The 19169-nt window shown below is 39.3% G+C and overlaps 1 protein-coding gene across 7 annotated transcripts; it reads right to left on the reverse strand.

The window, feature by feature from the left end:
* Positions 1–1517: 1517 nt before the first annotated feature.
* Positions 1518–17421, reverse strand: LOC114470870 (cytoplasmic polyadenylation element-binding protein 4-like). Of its 7 annotated transcripts, none has more exons than XM_028459229.1 (12): positions 17268–17421; positions 15320–16424; positions 15116–15214; positions 13297–13387; positions 11267–11317; positions 10726–10749; positions 7158–7334; positions 4468–4557; positions 4244–4362; positions 4024–4138; positions 3751–3932; positions 1518–3175 (listed from the first exon to the last, which is right to left on the reverse strand). In XM_028459229.1, the coding sequence occupies exons 2-12, from the start codon at positions 16367–16369 to the stop codon at positions 2948–2950; spliced, it is 2226 nt and encodes a 741-aa protein (XP_028315030.1). In that variant the 5' UTR covers positions 16370–16424; positions 17268–17421; the 3' UTR covers positions 1518–2947. The 7 variants fall into 7 exon arrangements, with proteins under 7 accessions (XP_028315030.1, XP_028315028.1, XP_028315029.1 ...); XM_028459227.1 differs by having other exon boundaries at positions 13297–13390; XM_028459228.1 differs by lacking the exon at positions 17268–17421 and adding an exon at positions 17022–17253 and having other exon boundaries at positions 13297–13390.
* Between the last annotated feature and the right edge of the window lie 1748 nt (positions 17422–19169).

The raw sequence follows: 19169 nt of genomic DNA on the forward strand, positions 1-19169 counted from the left end.
CTAGATAGTGCCCTCTGCTGTTCAATAAAATACCGCAATTCACAATTAATCTTCACATCCCTAAATAGTCAAACAAATTACAAACAACGTTGCTCTTATTGTTTTAAATTCACCTATTTTGTACAGCATCTTGTGATTTTCATCTGTGAAAAGTGCTTTATAAATAAAAATAAACTTACAACAAATTAGACAGATTATTCTTCCTTACAGCTGTTTTTATTTTAACACCTCACATTACAAATACTTCAAATGTATGCATACAGTTACAAACAGTTGGCAGCAAATGAATATGACTTTAGATTTTTGTTTAACTTCAAGACTACAAACCAACTATAAAAACAGATGTTTGTTTTGTAGCACAAATTAATCAGGAAGAAAGTATAAAAATTGGAACTTACATATAAATGTGAAATGACTTAATAAAAATCAAAAAATGATAGCAAGGTAAAAAAAAAAAAAAAAAGTTAATAAATATGACCTTCCCAGCATTCCATTAAAAACTATTGAAATTTTGTAATCAAGTAATACTAATAGACAATCTTCTTTTTTTTTTTGTTTTTCCCCATGTGAAAATGTGGAGCACGATACAGCAATTAGAAAAACTAGACATTAAATTTAACACATCACCCAGAAAATATAACAGAAATCTGATCAGAATGATAGTTATACATTTCGATTGAAAATATAGCAAATGCTTAATACATTATCGACCTAGTATATACATTGTTTTTCAATCACAGTAGCATGGTAGTAGCAAAATAAGTAAATAAGCACAAAACTAATGTTTAAAAATAAATTCAGGTATAAATTATCTTCTGCAGACATCAATGAGAACAATAAAGACAAAAAATATATTCAATGACTGCATGACTTGATGGATCTAATGACTTGCACTGCGGAGAACGGTTTTCTGGAAATAAGTATTGCACATAATGGCTCAAAGTTAACTTGCAACATTAAATCACATTCAGGTTATGTCCCAAAGCATGCCACATCACAAAGGGGGGTCAAGTGATCAAGTCTCCTTACCTATGTCCTACTAGGTGTCCTCTACATTACAAAACGCATCCAAAGTGTTGTCACTGTGTAGATTGCATAAACATGTCCGTGTAAAGAAGGCCGACTCCATCACGTAAAGAGAGGCTACAAGAGAGGCAATCTCAAAGACGTACAGAAAAAAAGAAAAAAGAAAAAAAACAAAGGTAAAAAGACAAAAGGAGATCTAGTGCATTACAATAGGTCCTGCATTAACACTAGCCATGTTATCGCGGATGCATGCCAAGAATAAGAAGGTACAGGCAGTTCAGGAAAAAGAATCTAAATATTCAGACTGAAACTGATATCCACTCTGGTGATAGAAGGGAAGATTTCACATTGACCAAAGCCAAGACATTTACCCTTAACAGTACTATGTATTCACCACACCTAAGAGTGAAAGATCAGGTTATGTAGTCAAGACTATCAAAATCAGTTAAGAAAGGTCTTGCCATGCCATAAGATCCTGGAATTATGTTGGGTTTTTTTTTTTTTTTTTTTTTTTAGAACAGGAGAATCCATATTTGACAAGCTTTAAGCCTGTTTTATTTTTTCTTCTTTGACAGAGTCACATCAACGCACCAGACAAATTTCAGATTTACCAGCACTTAAATATATATAAAAGCTAATTGAAAATTATATTATCATTCTTCTTTTAAATTAGGTTCACCATAAATGCAGATCTCTTAGTAACAAAGGTACAAAATTATTTTTCACCAAGTGAAAAAAATGAGGTATTGCAAAAGGAGTTCTCCCATCTGTGAAAAATGTGCCTAAAATGACTATTGAAAAAAATATTTAGAAAAGTAGTGCATAATAAATGTATATATGTTCATGACAAAATAATCAGCTATAAAACACTGTACAAAAATCAGCAGGCCATGTATAAAATAATATCTTTATCTCTGTGACAGCAAATTCTAGCTACTACCAGATCAAACCACAACATGTGTGATAGAAGCTCCAGTCACGGTAGAGCGTGCAGTGGAGGACAGCTCAGGGAGACTGGACTGTGCATTCCCATTAGTTTGTACTACATTAGTATGTTAGCTTCCAGTGCTAATATCCCTGACAATATAGAGTAAATACTACTGCCAATACCTGAGCCCAGAGGGCTGGGTCTTTATCAGCTGACTGACGCCCACCAACCAAAAGTCCAGCCTTTTCCTCTGTAGTTCAACAAGAGGACACATCCTAAAAACCCTCAGATCATCAATGTTTTTGAAGACGCGTTTAGGACAATCTTTGGTTTGCCCGTTGACATTTAAACCGTTACCTAAAAACCACCACCAACAATCAAAGTGTGCACTAAACCAAGGGGAGATGTTGTCTTGTGACATGGCCTGATTCAATATACTTTGCTGCGTGAAACTCTCAATCCTCCATCTTTTCTGAAACAAGGTCCTCCTCTGTTCAACCTGATTATTTTGCACTCAACCTTTGGTAAACGGTTCAATTGTTCTCTAAATCCTGCGAGCAAAAAAGTAAGAAAATGCACCCTTTATCAACTCAACTTCCATAGTTAGTATATTGATTTAGGATGATGAACCTCACTTAAATCGTATGTTACTCTCAACAACAAATATAAGCAGCTTTGCCAGCCAACACAAAAGAAAATACAGTAGAACAAAACCAAAGAACATCTCAGTTCAAATCTGATGCATTTAAATGCTCATGCACACTTAAAGTCCAAACAGAAATGGGGTTTCACTCTTCTTTACATTTACTTCTTTTAGAAGGTCCAATTATTTAAAAAAATAAAAAATAACTTAAGTTCTTTTTTTTTCCTGTCTCCAACTTAAAAGAAAAGTGCATTTATTTTCTCATCATGCCCTTACCCCCATCCCCAATGTCCCATCTTACCGACTCCCTCCCCAGAATTTACACCTTAACCCTCAGTCGCCCTCTCGCCTCAGTTCCAGCGAAAGGAGATGTGCCGGGGTCGGTCTCCGCCCTCCTTCACCAGCGGCTTGTGGAACTCGCGGCCGGCCCGGGAGTGGATGGCTGCCCAGCAGTATTCACAGTAGTACTGCAGACAGGTCACGTTGGCGCAGAAGAAAGGGGCAAACTTCCCTCCGCAGCGAGTGCCCTGGCACTCATCACACAGCTGGTCATCCAGGACATATGGCTTCACTTCCACCTGAGGAACACAAACAGCGCAGAGCTTCTAATAAAACTCCAGCATGTTAAGAAAGTCCTACATAAATATTTAATGCAGGTGCACTCTTCTTGTTTGGAGGTCTAATTATAAATATGAGACATTATACCAGAGATGGGTGAGAATAATGACCAATCAGAACATTAACACAGGAAACAACAAAGGGTTTGTGTTTTCATTTTGTATATTCATATCTTATTTTGTGTATTTTTAAAGTAATTTTGTCATTTTTTGTTGTCACTTTGAATATTATTCACTCATTTTGTGTATTTTTTTTGTTTGTCGTCTTGTATAGTTTGCAATCTGTGTATTTTTGTGGTAGCTTTATACATTGTTCAGTTAAATTTGTGCATTTTTGTAGTTTGTCTTGCAAATTTTTCAAGTAATTTTGTGGAGCTTTTGTACATTTCTGCTGTTCTTTCATGTATTTTTCTGTCATTTTGTGTGTTTTTGGGAGTAATTTTGTGCCTTAGGTTTTGGGGTCACACAAAATTAAACCGAGGGCTGGATGTGGCTCCCGGGCGCCAGTTGCCCATGTCTGCATCAGACCATCTCACCCGTTTATCAATCTCCCCGTGCTGTAGTTGAACAAATCGGGCACTAATGGCTGCAATGTAGCTTTGCTGATTGGAGAAGGCCACACGCCCCGCCCCTTTGGGATACTTGAGCTCGGGGTCCGTGTCTATCCCAGCATAGCACACTCCCCCGTACAGGCGATCCATTATCATGGCAAGCTCCACTTAAAAAAAAATTAGATAATACACAATACAAGTTATGATCCTCAGAGAAGCTTCAACTACACACTGGAGTGCATTTTCTGACAATTGTACCTGCACGTAGGGGACGAGGGACCCCTCCAACAAATATGGTCTTCCTCGGGTCCAGAGGCTGAGAGCCATCCATTACAAAGTCACTGTCGTTTAAATTCCAGGGCCGGATCTGAACCTACAACAATCGTCAAAACCAAGCCAAAAACTCATTTAGTAACAATTGTGCAACTGTGAAGCAAAAAGGGAGCCAACACACACACACACAAACACACACACTCACGGGTTTGTCTTTGATGGTCGGGCTGGAGACGCACAGGTATAGTTTGCCATCTTCCTGAATGCAGGCATCAATCAGGGCCTGAACAGAGCTCTCGTCTTGAAATAGCAGGAATGCATATCCTGGAAATGTTGCACATTGAGAACCATTAGTGGAAACACATACACACACACATAGATCACCAAGATATACTAGCACAATAATGATCCTTCATGAGTATAACTCACCTTTAGGTGGGAAATAGGACTTGCTCTCTGCTTTGTGTGGCCAGTCAACAAACAAATGGCCAAATCGACGGAAACTGGCAGTGATTTCATCTGAAAAAGAGAAAAAATTAAGTCAAGTCAGTCAAGTCTGCAAACCATCAATGTTATTCTGTGGTATAATCCTGGAAAATTGTCTGATTTGAAAATATATACAGCAGAAAATGTAATTAAGGATCAACCAATAATCGGCACGGCTGATAATATCGGGCATTATTCGGCATTTTGATAATAATCAGTATCTGACATTTTTTCCATCTATAGCCGATAAAATAAGTTTATTTTAAAGGGAGCTCCTTTGGCTCTGATACAGCTGTATCTCTATGTATGAAATCACAACTCTTAGTTCAAGGTCTTTTTTTCTTAGATCAGTGGACAAAAACAAACAGTAGACTCTATTCAGTCTGATCCCAGGGTTGTTATTCTAAATTTTGACTCCAAAATTTCAATTTTTACAGCAAACAAATATCGGTTTCCTTGATTACTAATAATTAGTACTGGCTCTAAAAAAAAAAAACTATATAGATGGACCCTTAAATGAGATTTCCAAATAAAGTGTCAAACTCAAGGCCCTAAAGCCAGATCTGGCCCTTCAGAAAATCCAATTCTTCCTGACGCAGGAGGTAAAAATGAACAAGAATCATTGTGTAAAATAAATGACATTACATTATAAACTAACTGAGTTCTAAACATATTTGCCCTTCCAAAAACTACACAATAACTAAAACCACACATTTGCAGGGCTCAGTTTTCATGTGTATATCACATAAGTCATTTCAATAAATTAAATTAAAATGAGTCACAAAACAACAAAATTTCCAGTAAAGATCCTTCAGGGACTGATATCAGTCACTTATTGCCAGTGCTTTCCATACTTTGTATATCATTTATACCTGGAAGAATAAACTAGTGCACACACACCTACCCTAGAAGATCTTTGAAATGATTCTTCAAACAAAAAGGAGAAATTTCTTCTTCAGTAAACAAGAACATTCAGAGGACGCAAACCTCTGCCAAGCACCAAATATTGGCATTCAACTTGGTCAGTGATCCTGATCCATAATCATCCACACTTTAAAGGCTGTAAAGAAACTTCTATCCCCATAAATAATGATACAGTAGGTCCAAATGTATGTGCAGCCCCAATTTGTTTTTGAAAAATTGCGATAAAATGCACAATACTAATCCAATTTGGGTGAAAACAGTGGGGTAAGTGAAGACCCACTCTGATATAACTATATTACATTTTCATAAAGATTGGTCGATTACAAATTAAGATGTGAATTCTTTTAATTTTTCAAACTGTACCGGAATCAGTACTTTGCTCTTGATTATACCCAAAATCAAATTTCTGCGTCCTTATCCCACTTCAGATCAAAATGTTCCTTTACTTTTTCAGTTACTGTTCTCAGTTAAACAAACAAATGAATAAAATAATGCTCCTTGGCAGAAGTCATGATCTAAAACAAGCAGTTACTGCATCTGTCACCTCAAACTTAACCTCAAAATGCCCTCTCATTCCTACTAGTAAAGTTTACATAGTCTTTAATAGTATTTCAGTTGAGCCGTACACCATTTCCATTGAGTATCCCTTTAAGGAAATTAAAATATAGCAAAGTTTAATCCTCATTAACCCTCTTGGGCCTGAGGCGTTTTTTGATTTTACCTTTATATTTCATATAAGAAAATCCATAAACCTTCCTTGTTTGGTATCATTTTTTTCAGGACAACCTCCCAAATGTGACTGAAGTATTTTCTTTAATATGGCATACTGTATTAACACAGTGGATCTAAAACCACTATAAAAACTCAAACTCCAGTGGGAAAAATGTTGGGTTTTTTAACTATAAAAGTCACAAACATTTTTAACGAATCATTTTTATTGCTTGTACAGCAAATCTAAATGATATATTTCAAAAATGTATATACAGATTAATAAAAAAAAAGTTATATAGAGCTATTTACAGTGAAATAGAAGCAATGTCGGGTGATTTTGTAGAACTATTTACAAAAAAGTATGAATCACAAATACAGAGAAATACATTATTTGTGCCTCACTGTAATGATATAAATCAATAAAAAAAATATACTAGACACTACACTACACTCTAATCTCACTCACTACACACCAACTAAACAGTAAAATCACAGTAATAATCGTTATTGTCTCAAATCTCTCAACTCACTGTGTGTCTCTGTTTACCTGTCACTTAAAAACAAAACTCCCGCTATACTGTAAGTGGACTTTATGATTGGACAATGGCATTCTTCTTCTCAACCAATAGGAAAAAGCTATAATGTGATGTTTCAGCGTTGTTCTTTCTTGCTGCACAGCACTTTCGCTTTAGAAGCGCTCTGCAGCTTCTTCCTGCACGGAGCCTGCACTGACATGCGCTCATTTTCCTTCATAACTCCCCTTTCTTTTGGCCTATCGACATGATTTTAAAAACTGGTTTGTAGTTTGGCATCAACACTTTCGACACGAGTTGAAACAGAAATCCAAGAACGCTGCGCTTTGCCGCTATTGGCTCTTTAAAACGATCATGTGATCGCTACGCGCCGGCACGTCTGTCGGCCCCAGAGGGATAAATGTTCAATACTTTTAGCTTTGTTAAAAGCAGTGAAGAAACTGCTCTTAACGGAGTCTTCTTTACCTTCATCTATGTCAGGGGGGAGTCCTCCAACAAACACTTTGCGGGAATATCGTTCCACACGTTCTCCATTGAGGTGAGGGAAGCAGTGGACTGACCCGAGGCCAGCAAGCCCCTGGTCACCTGACTCGTCCTCTCCAAAGGAGCGTTCATCCTCCATGGGGAACAGAGAAGAATGGCCTGTAGGAGAAGATGCTGATTACATGATGGATCAGCAGGATGAGCTTCACAAGCATTTTTACCACATTGTAAAAGAGGAGGAATGGCAACAATAGGGACACTGATCAAATGCAAAAGTACAAAAATTAACTACCCAGTAGGGATGTCACGATTACCCGCTTCCACGATTAATTGCTTTATTAAACCTTACGATTAATTAATTGTAACATTTCCCATATACCGTCAATTTCTGGAAATTTTATGCCAGAACCATATTGGTAATAAATCAATTCAAATCACCTGGAACAAAAAACAACGTTACATGTCACCTTGTGTTTCATGCAGTTGCAGGTGGAAGCGTGTTACAGTCCCAGTTCTCTACGAATTAACGGTTAAAGTCAACCATGAGGGATTATTTTTGGACACGCAAACATGACCAGCCTGTACGTAAAATACAGCTCAAAAAGTGGCTGTGAAATCAGACAACATCGGTAAATCAAATTTTATAGCACCAATTGAATAACCACTCAGTGTTGCACGCCAAAGTAAAGGTTAAAAATAAGAACTGGGTGAAGTGATGTAAATGTTTATCAAACATAATTAATTTGCAGGAAATAGTTACTGTCACCTGCTATTAATTGTGCGCGACACAGATTCGACAACATACAGTGCAACAAGACGAGTTGAGCTGCATTCATGTAATGCTGCGCAAGTAAAACAGTCGAACACGTCTTTAGGACAGTAGAAGTATCGCTGTTGGTGTGCAATTGTTAATGATGCAGTGTGCAGTCGATCCTTTGAAGTCATCGAACAGTTTCAGTTTCACTGTAGAAAGGCCTTGTTAGGGCCTCATATGTAATAACAACCCAAAATGGAACAAGACCCAAATTTTAAAAAAATGGAATAAAAAACCTAAAATGTAATTACTGGTCAATAATGTAACAAAAGTGCTGAGCTCGAAATGTATCAATATCATATTATGGGGCTGACAAAACATTTTTCCCCTTATAGTGTAATAATTGTATTACATCATAGAGTGAGTCAATGATTTATGGATTAAAGGGCTTATTGCATCAATGTAGAGAGTAGTGTCAGACACAAATGCGTATGCGTTAACATTAGGGCTGCCAACTTTGGTCGTTTAGTGGACTAATTGGTCGATGCTGTCGTGGTCGACCAAGATTTTCATTGGTCAACCAGCAATAATCAGTTTCAATACGGTTTAAAGAAGAAAAAAAAAAGCAATGCAGTTATATAGGTGATAAGAATTACATATGATTTATTTAATGCCTAAACATGATTCTTTGTCCAGCAACAGCTGTGGACTGTCCTCAGAACAGATAGGGAACAACATAAGACGTCCACTGTTGAATCAAAACTTTTTCTGCACAAGAACATGGATTATCCTTATATTTGATAAGTGGATTATGTAAATACAGTAAATCCACTGCCGTCTCTGGCGCCGCGGGGAACACACACTGCGCCCCTGTGTTTGACGTGCTGGTTTCCCTGTGCGCTGATCTGATGTTGATATTAGCAGATGTCTGTTAATAAGAGCAGGCTTACCACTAAAACAAGTGTAAAAATGTCATTAATAAGAGGAAAAAATAGGTTTTAATTGTCGGTTTCAGGTCGGGCCACGGATATAAATACCAAATGTCTGTCGGACCTGTAGGTTTCACTTTTGCCTTGTCGAGTTCTGGTCAAAGCTTGAATAAGGTTCAAATCATAAATGGTCTGTGTTTAAAAGCAAATCAGCACCACAAAAAGCCAAAACAAAATATTTGTCTTTCTTTTTCTTTCTCCTCATCCCCCTCTGCACCTGTTCATTCATTCTCAGTTTTGTTTTTTTTGGTCGACCATCCATTTCCTTGGTTGACTACAGCCCTAGTGAACATATATATATACACACACACTACCGGTCAAAAGTTTTAGAACACCACACTTTCCAGTTTTTTACTGAAAAATGATTCAGTTTATTTTGTCATTGCACTCTGAAATAAAAGCATATAACAAATAAGCAATTTGAGTTGAAAAAGAAATAATGAATCCATGAACAATACTGTTCACCTGATGCTCATGAGGGTCTGGTACCACAGTGTGTTCCAACACGTTTATATATATATATATATATATAAAAAGTTTATATATATATATATAAAAAAGGCAAAAAAAAAATACATTTTGGACTCAGAATCTTGTTACATTACTGAACAGTTATTACATTTTAGGTTTTTATTACATTTTCTTTTATAATAATTTGGGTTTTGTTCCATTTCGGGTCATTATTACACATTAGGCTCCAACAGGTGTCTATAAGTATATCATGTAACCTTATAAAGGCCCTCAGTCCTGGCTCTATTTTCTGACTTACACACATGAGAGAATAGAGTCTATTCTCTCATGTGTGTAAGTCAGAAAAGCCATGTGCTATTCTCCCCCTCCACGCCTTCATCCTAGTTACGCACCCTGGGTGGAACGGCCCTGAAATGTGGGCATTCCCAGTAAAATCTGGCCTTATGTGTATTCTCCTATCTGGGGGGGGCAGCAGCAATACATGTACGCCAAAAGATTGACTATCGGCATTTCTAATATGTTCACCATTTACAATTTTATCAGTTCAAGACTTAATACATTCCATTTCATTATTTAGCCTACATAATATTTGATCTGTACCTTCCACTCCTTATAATGGAAGGGCAGTGAGCGCGTCTGCACCACCAGCTCGTTCAATAAAACTATGACGGATCTCAGACTTCGGTCTACGCTGGTCAGACTGTTGTCCAACTACCTTCGATGTACAATGTCAAGCCAGAGTTTGATCACGCTGTAAGTGTATATAACCAGGGAAGCAACCTGTCATCATGCAGAAATTGGTGAAATTAGAGGATGGATGGATTTAGAAATGATGTCCGACTTCAGCTCCATAAGATATTGAACATTTTAAATTTAAAACAGCATATTACGTAGGAAACCAATGAACAAGTTTCACTGGATGCAAACAACTCTGTCTTGTTTTGTTATGAAGGCGTCCAAATATGAAAACAAATTAAAATTCAAAACCTATAAGAAGTGTTCATGTGATTTTACTGGTCCATGGTTGTGTGAAATTAATTAATGCACGAATAATCGTGATAATCATAAAATTGCAATCATTTCACTGAAAATAACTGTACCAAGAAGATCTGTAATCGTAACATCCCTACAACCCAGAAATTCCAAGCAGTTCATGTTTGACTTTGTGGTATTAAAAAAAAAAGCTCTAATGAGGAAATGGTTTCAAGCCCTCACAACATTCCAGGCAGAACAATCAATAACACTGATGAAATCAAGCAAACACACAGAGGGAGAACAACAAGGTGATTGTAAAAAACCATTGAAAAAAAGCCCAAAAAACTATTACAAGTTTTACCTCGTCTCCTGCCAAAAGTTCTCGCTGCGTGTGAACAAGACAAAATAGTCTTCAAATGGATTTTCAGACAACTGTATGTAATAGAAATGTAATTTCAAACATCAACCGGGCTTGAAATCAATTTCCTGGGTCACCAGCTGAAAAGGATTTGAGCAACACTAGACACTAGAAACTCAACAACAGGATCTTTTTATGTTCACGAGAAAACTATTGTTCTTAGAAACAAATTTACCCTTTGCATTGTTTGCCTTTCATAGCATTTCTTCTGTGTAAAAAGTTTTCTCGTTTGTCGTCTCTGAAAACCAGCCAGACAACAATAAATTCCCATTCCTTAAGAATTTACCAGTTGCGATGTCAATGTTTAACAATATCATGTGAGTCAGTCCCTAAATTCAGTTTTGACTTTAAAATATCGCATTATCTAATGTACCTTTAACAGGAACAGATCTACTGAACTTCTATAGAAAAGTGGGTGGGAATTGATTCCAAGCCCTGACCTCAGCCACTGGACTACATATTTGTATCCGGATCATTTACATACCATTCATAGGCAGAGACCCGTCTCCACCCTGGTGAGAGAAGCTGTAACGTCCTACATGACAAGAACAGGAGAGGCCTTAGAACACAAAGCAATAAAGCTGCCCAACATTTACTTTAGAAACAGTTTCACAACCTATTAATGCTAGAAACAAACACTTCTCAGTTAATAAAATTCCTACTGTGTATCTTTACAAATCAGCACAAAGATCAAAGCGACCTCATATGTCGCTGATATTTGAAAATGTAAATGTAAATGAAATGCACATACAAGTGTCAAATATATAGATTTAAAAAATGTTAAAACAGGTTTTTGCTCTATTAAATAGCAACAAGAAAGGTGACTTTTTAAAATTAAGACACATTAACATGCTAGCCAACAGTAGTTAAATGAGCAGAGCAGCCTCTCTAAAGGGGGCCATTCATAAACGCGTACAAAAAATAAAGCAGGATTGTTTTCAAAGCCAATAGTAGCAGCTCCCTAACATTTGACTGGACATTGTGTCTGAACAGTGTGTACAAATACTGCTGCATTAAAAGTAGGTAAGATTTTTTTTTTTTAATGGTTCTGTTCCTTTCCCAATTCAGTTTTTTGATAGCTAAGAAAGGGGAAACTTCAACTGAAACAGTCATTACACATGCACTAAAGATTGCAAAATATATTTTTCGCCAGATAACTGCAGTTATGTGGATCAGTGATCCTGGACATGATGACAATTATCATGGTACCATCATCATTCAATGTAAGACATTTCCATCCCCATCACTGAAGACACAGTGGGTCGCAATGTGAATGTTTTTCCAAAAATTGCGATCAAACGCACAATCCAGGTCTGATCCTGATGAAATTCTGTGCCAATTCGGAACCAAACAGACATATTCAAGTTTATTTTCTTGAAGATCGGTCAATTACGAACCAAGATATAAGATTTTCTTAACATTCTTCTGGATTCCACCACAATTTAATACATTCCATTGAACTAAAGGTCTATCTTTGGTTAAAATCCAATAAGTACTTTTCAATTCCAAATTTTTTTATTTTCGTAAAACATTTACAACAAAATGAAAATTATGTAATCCTGTTAACAGACAAAACAAATAAATGAACCTGTGCTCGTTTAGCGCAGACTTTTGAAAACGGCCGATCAGATCCGTCCGTCTCCATTGTTCCAAAACGAAAACGGTTTTCGGAAGTATGTTGATCAGTCTGTTTAGTGAGTGTGTGTGTCTGTTTGTGTACACGATTGTACACTGATGACATCGCTGTTGATGACATCATTAGTGTTCTAAAACAATGTTTAACAGAAGTTCCTCAGTGTGGATGGGAAAATGAATGGGATATATATATTTATCTATACATTTTCTTTTGGTAGCCAAAACACCACCACAATTTAATCAGCTGTTCCTTGACCCATTATCAACATTTCCTGAAAATGTCATCAAAATCTGTTCATAACTTTACAAGTTATCGTGGACACAAACACTCACAAACCAACATACTTCCGAAAACCATTTTCGTTTTTGAAAGTAACAAGCCGAGGTAATACAACTAAGCTTAAAAAACTAACATTAGTTTTATTATACTAGTAATATTCACTGAGCTGATACATGTTTATTAGTTCCTGTATTACCAATGTAAGACATCTAACCCAGTTTAAAATACCATAAATAATGAATCTCTGAAATCCAGTGACTATATAAATTGCATCACAATATGTTGATGAAACAGGGGAATTACTAAAATGCAATAAATAAACAAAAAAAAAAAATCACTCGAGTTTACAGAGCTTGTTTTTGTCATTGCTTTTAGATCCTGGGTGATGTACTATATACCTCAAACTGGGCTTGAACAGCAACAATGTGCTACAAAAACATCAACAAATTATTGTGCGCGTCACATCCAAAATAAACTTTACTGCAATCATTCTCAGTTTCTATTTGTTGCTATTTAACATGCATCACCTACTCCACTTACTAACAGTCCGTAGGGAGGCTAAATATTCTATCCTCTCCATAGTCAATGAGGGAACCAACCTTTTAAGGAATCCTGCTCAGCCCTCATAATGTCAATCAGGGAGTTCTCCAGAGAGTGCATACTGAAACCATCAAAGGACCTTGTTCTCTCCTGCTGAAAGAGACGAAGACAACAATTATCCTCCTTTCTTCCCACGTCACCATTTTAGCAGCCGTGGGTTCCCTGACATACTTCACTGTGTTTCTAATAAACAAAAACACGACACACTGTCTATAGAGACTTTCAGTAGAAGCCGCTGTAAACACACAAAATGGAGCTCGATGTGCATGAGGAAGAAAGCAACCTCTCTCTGCAATCAGACTGCTGCTTTTCACTGTGTAACAGCAACTGATTAAATGTGAAACTTTAGGACAGCAACAAGGCATCCTTTTTTCGTGGCCGTAAACTTTCATAGGGCAAAACTAACACAAAAAATGCTTCAATTTATTCAGCAGCCTCTGAAGATTTGTGACTAGCATCATGTGATAGTGACACATACTGAATAATAGCATGCAAAGCTGCAGTGAGACATGGGAGCTTCCAAACCAGGGCAGGAGGAGAACTATGTGATTAGAGCAGAAATGAGTGTTCACCTTTACACTCTACATAAGATGTCAGACGTATGAATGCAGGACTGGATTGTTAGGCCCAATGGCTTAACTGATGCATTTCATACTGACTTGTGTTCCAGAAGATAAACAGCATTTCCCAAAAGAAATCACATAAAAACCTTTTTTAAGAACAAACTAACGGCACAGTTTAAGCATTTGGTCACCTAATTACAATTAAAAGGGTGACTTTTGTCTTTTCAGACATTAATCAGGGTAATTACAATTAAAATGAGCTGGAATATATATTTTGTGGTGCATGCCATTGTAATATACTGTGTGGACGTTTAGTCCTGGCTTAGTGCTTTGTTTTATCAGTAATTATTGTTATATTTGTCATACTTGTTCTCTTTTGTCATGTTGTATTCTCTCCGTTTTTAATACCTTTTACATTTTTAGGTTGCCTTTTACAATATGGCCAGGGACACCAGATAAAAACTAGCCTCTTTTGGCTAAATCTGGCTCATTATTTAAAGCAAATCTGTTTATTAATGTGCATGGTTTCCTTTAAATAATCAATAAATTCAAAATGCCCACCAAGAACCTCACCCCTTCCACAGCCTAAAAAAAAAAAACCCCAAAAAAACATGTTAAGTTTGGTGAGGAATAGCCATTCAATTCTGAAAAATATTTATTTGATTGTCTATAGCAATGGTTCTCAAACTTTTTGGGCCAAAATACCCCCTCTCTTATTTCTGAATCCAAGTATCCCCTCTATCCGACTACAACATTTTGCCCAGAATTCTATGAAAAACACAACTATAGAGCATAATGATGTAATGAATGAGTGATAACACACATTCTAATTAATCCAATTGTGAATAAATGGAATGAAACAGTATTTAGTGCCACATTTCTATAGAGTTTATCATTTTTGGTCATCTCCAGCCTGTGTACAGGACCAAAACTGGACCTTATATTTTCAGTTCCATGTTCTAATAATAATAATTTTAATCATCATTATTATGATTAGAATTTTCATCTAAAACTAAATATTATAAAACTGCATATTTTTAATAATTTTGTTTCTTAATTTTCCACTTTCTCTCTCTCTCTCTCAAGGGCCCCCTGTAGTGCCATTGCATACCCCCATTTGAGAAACACTGGTCTATGGGACTGTCTTGTATTAGTCCTACATTAACCAACTGATCTGGTCAGCTAAATGCATTGTAGCTTAATGTGTAGGCTGTGTTCTTTTGCTAAAATAGAAAATATATGAATCAAGACCCACCTGGAAAGGATACATGTTGTCATTGCGGCTCATGCTGTCCTCCACCCAGCCCTTGTGATTGATGCCAGAGCTGTTTCTGGTGTACTTCTGTGAGGGAATCTGGAGATGGCATTGATAAAGTTTAGTGCCAAACAAGTATGTTTATCAGTGGAAGCAAAGGTCTGCAACAATGAAACACAGAATAACTGCCATGGTGGCCTTTACCTGGTTGTTGGGAAAGGACTTCTTCAGTGGTGAAACGGAGTTAAGGCCAGTCATGCCTCCACCAACACCCCGACGGTACTCTCGAAGACCCTGTGTGCCTCCCCAGCCACCATACCCACCTGGGCTCCAGGCAGTGGATGTGGGAGTTGAGGGGCTCTGGTAGTTACCCCAGGGTGAAGGGGGTTTGCTCTGTGCAGGAGCAAGGTGGGGGAGCTGGGTAAATGGCCCAGTGCGATGGGGGTGGGGGGGGAAGGATGGCTGGGGCGGGTGAGGGCTAGCTGGAGAGCGTCGGTGCTGCTGAGTAACCCCTTGCCCATGAGGGTGGTAGTGCTGGGGATGAGGTGTGGGTGGATGGTGCTGTGAAACTGGTCCAATCTGAGGGGAGAAACTGCCTCCTCCTCCAAAGCCAGGGCCAGCATGGTGGGAGAAGTTCTGAAACAACAGTGGTGGTCCGTTGGAGCCACCGGGACCAAAGAATCCACCAACTTCTTCCCCGACAACCGGAGACTGGGTGGATGGGACAGCAGGGGACCAGTTATTGAAGCTAGTCAGTGATGATGAAGATGAGGTGGACTGGGCACAGGTTGTACCCATTCCCAGGCTTTCCTGATAGTCAAAGCCACTTAGGACCGGGGACTCCATCCTCAACTTCTCCTTACCACCACTGCTTTCTAAAGAACCTTTTTCCAACACACCATCTTCAGGAGAAGCTCCATTAAGCTCCCCTAAGCCTCCGCCAGCCTCTTGTTGCCCTGGAGACAGTGCCTGAGTCTGAACCTGAGACTTCTCCTGCATATCCTGGATGTCCAAAGCCTTGGACTTGTCTGACTCGAGAATCTCATCTTGCATGTTAGTGTGCTGGGCTACGGCAGGAAACAGCCAAGCGCTGCCTCCATTGGAGGAGCAGGTGTTGTTTACGAAGGAGGGGGGGCTGGGGGGGTTGGAGGCGTGCTGATGCTGGGGTGGAAGGTGAGGAGGGATCCTTACTGGGAAAGCAGATTTGTTACCACTGCCATTCTTCACCAGAACTCCAAACCCGTAGTCCCCCATTTAGGACAAGCTGTAAATCTCCAATTCACTTTGGATCTTCACCGTCTTCTTTATCCTGAAATGATCATTGAGCATATAGATTAAAGGGGGGGGAGCAAAGTGTTACATTTTAGGTTAAAAATAAACAACAACAACACAAGCAAGGGGGAAAACGCAGTGATTGCGCCAGGTCTGCACCATGCTGAGTCTTGCGATGCAATCAATGAGATGAAATCATTGACTCGCTAGGCCATAGGAGGCCTGGGTGAAATATAACACTACAGCAGAAAAGGTTTGCCACGGGGAAAAAACAGCTAGCTTTCACTATCACTGTGAACCTGTGAGGCTCCTTAAAGGTCGTTACGCAGCTAGCAGCGAGCTAACAGCTGCTTTGCCACCATTCGAAAAAGCTAATTAGTCAAACAGCCCATTAATGTGACAACACAGTACACAGAGTCATCCGTAACACCTCACGTTAGATTTGTTCAAAAAACAGCCCTCACACTCAACCGTTTAATGGCAGGAAAACGCCGATGCAATCGCTCTCAGCCTAGGCTAGTTTCATATGACCATAGTGGCTCGGCTAGCTTGTGAGCCCATAACCGCAGGGTTAAAGGAAGCTAAAGAAAGTAACAACCGGAATCCATGTCGCTCGACAGCTGACGAAACGTACACGACTGCGGTAGTTACAGCGAAATGATCCCGGGCGTGACAAGTTAAAAACCCCGTGTGTTGGCTCTTTAAACGACCTCGTCTGTTTCGTGTCCTGTATGTTCAATGTCACACAGCCTACCAATCCTGCTCATCTTTTTTTTTTTTTTTTTTTTTTGCATAGCCAAATTACACGACGCAGCCTTTCTCTGCGGACTTTAACCTTTCACAACCGCACGCATAAGTGTATTTGTCGGCTCATAGCTACCTTCACTTCCCCGTCATGCCCTTATCGTATAAATGTTGCCATAATAAAGTGTTTTTTTTCCTCCTGTTTCTGCTACTCCCAAGCAAAGCCGGTGGAAATGGTCTCCTCTCTCTTCTAGATGACAGCTGGGCCAGTCCGGAGACACTTCCGTCTATACGCCCCGCCCATAAACCCAGCAACAAGCCAATGGGCGTTAGGATTTCCTACACAGCCCCCGCCTTCCCTGTCTCAAAGCTGATATCTGATTGGATAATTGAGGTGACGGTACGCCCTTAGTGTTCATTATCAATAAATAGGAGATGCAGTTGTCGTAATGTTCTCCTCCCAAATAAGGATTTCTTAAGGTGATGGGAGGAGTTGCTGCAGGGTAAATACACAGCAGATGTAATAAGCCTATACAAACATGACTAAAAACATCTTTTAGTAAGGAAAATGCAAACATTCAGCGGTTAGTAAGCAAGTTAATATTTACACGAGCACTTCTAACATGCAGACGAGTCCATTTGGCTAAACAAATGATTCTTCCTCTGTACATGTTGTACAAGGGTTGGATCAAGCCCATGTTGATTTTACTAATATATGGGCAGCACAGTTTAGAGCATGACATTGAGGAATACATTTAAAATACAACCTAAGATACGTCATGTACATGCAAAACAGCAATGACCAGCAGGAAGAAACCTCCAGTAGAGTCAGGGGTGGAGGACATCTGCCTCGTCCGGTTGGGTGAGTTAAAAATCTGAAGAGAAAAGAACAGGATAGAGAGATAAGTCAGTCAGTTTTAGCAAGTGGTCCGACTGGAAGCTATTAGTCAGAAAACATAGCTTCAATGCCAAAAGCTGTAAGAGATAGAGCCATTCAACTCTGATGTTCAACACGGTGAGCAGTGTTGATTCTTTTCACTTAAAAATGTCATCATAGTTTGTCTGCCCATGCTCTCAAAGGTCAACACTGCAATAAGTGCTACCTTGTTAAGACAGCAATGCATGTTTTGTTATTGCAATTAAATAAAATGAGTTTATTTTATTGCATAATTGTGACCATCACCAGCCCTCCCAAAGGAAGGGTAAGAAACACTTTATTATAGGGAGGATATAAAAAGAGAGGGCAGTGTTACACCTAGGTGAGGGGGAAGGGAACAGGGAAGAGAGACTCAAGGTAGGAAATGGAAAGGGTGGGGAAGAGTTGATTACTTTAAAGTGAGAGTGAGATGTGAAGTTGTAGTTGTGCATATTGTGCTTATTGTGTGGTGTAATCAAGCAAGTCTGGTGACAAGTGTGAAGCTTAGGTGTAATGGTGGTGTCTGTGGACAGAGGGAAGAAGTGAGTGGTAATGCCTAAAACAGGTATTTGGGATCAGCAGAAAGAGCGTGGGCCAAGAAGCCCCAGCACCCCCCCCACCCCCACCCCCCCCACGACCGAGCAGCCCCCCAGACACCCCCAAGGTGTGATTAAAATTGAAGGGATTGGTAGCGCAAACTGAGTTGGGAGTTTAACACCTGACTACTTAGTAGCACAAGTGGCGACCCCCTCCACCCCTAGCCCCACCATCCAGCCCCCCAAGGGTTGGGTATGGGTGTGTGGTGCACCAAGTGAGAGAGCCAGACCAGCTGGGAGTGAAGTTAAGTATCCATGTAGGAGGCTTGTCTGGTGTGAGCCTGGCCCGGGCCACCGGAGAGGGTAGATGGCGCAGACGGACACACGGCACCCGGGGCCCCGGGGACGCGCCGAGCAGCACAGCCGGAGACCCCGCAGCCCCCCCAAGAAAAAACCATGCCGGCCCCACAGAGCACAGCGCCCCCCCCCCCCCCCCCCTCAAGAAAAAACCATGTACAATAAACCTAAGGCTTCAGTAACCACAAACAAAATAACATCCCAAAGCTTCACACTGCAGAGGGGAACC

This window comes from Gouania willdenowi, chromosome 10, assembly GCF_900634775.1.
Source record: "Gouania willdenowi chromosome 10, fGouWil2.1, whole genome shotgun sequence".
NCBI lineage: Eukaryota > Metazoa > Chordata > Actinopteri > Blenniiformes > Gobiesocidae > Gouania > Gouania willdenowi.

What these genes read in the sequence shown, in the direction of transcription:
- LOC114470870 (XM_028459227.1), bottom strand. Translation starts at nt 16,369, where the DNA reads ATGGGGGACTACGGGTTTGGAGTTCTGGTGAAGAATGGCAGTGGTAAC. An exon ending in TGAGCAGGATTCCTTAAAAG is followed by an intron (nt 11,318 to 13,296) that starts GTTGGTTCCCTC and finishes CTTGTCATGTAG; the next exon opens with GACGTTACAGCTTCTCTCAC. An exon ending in CGACCATCAAAGACAAACCC is followed by an intron (nt 4,139 to 4,243) that starts GTGAGTGTGTGT and finishes CGATTGTTGTAG; the next exon opens with GTTCAGATCCGGCCCTGGAA.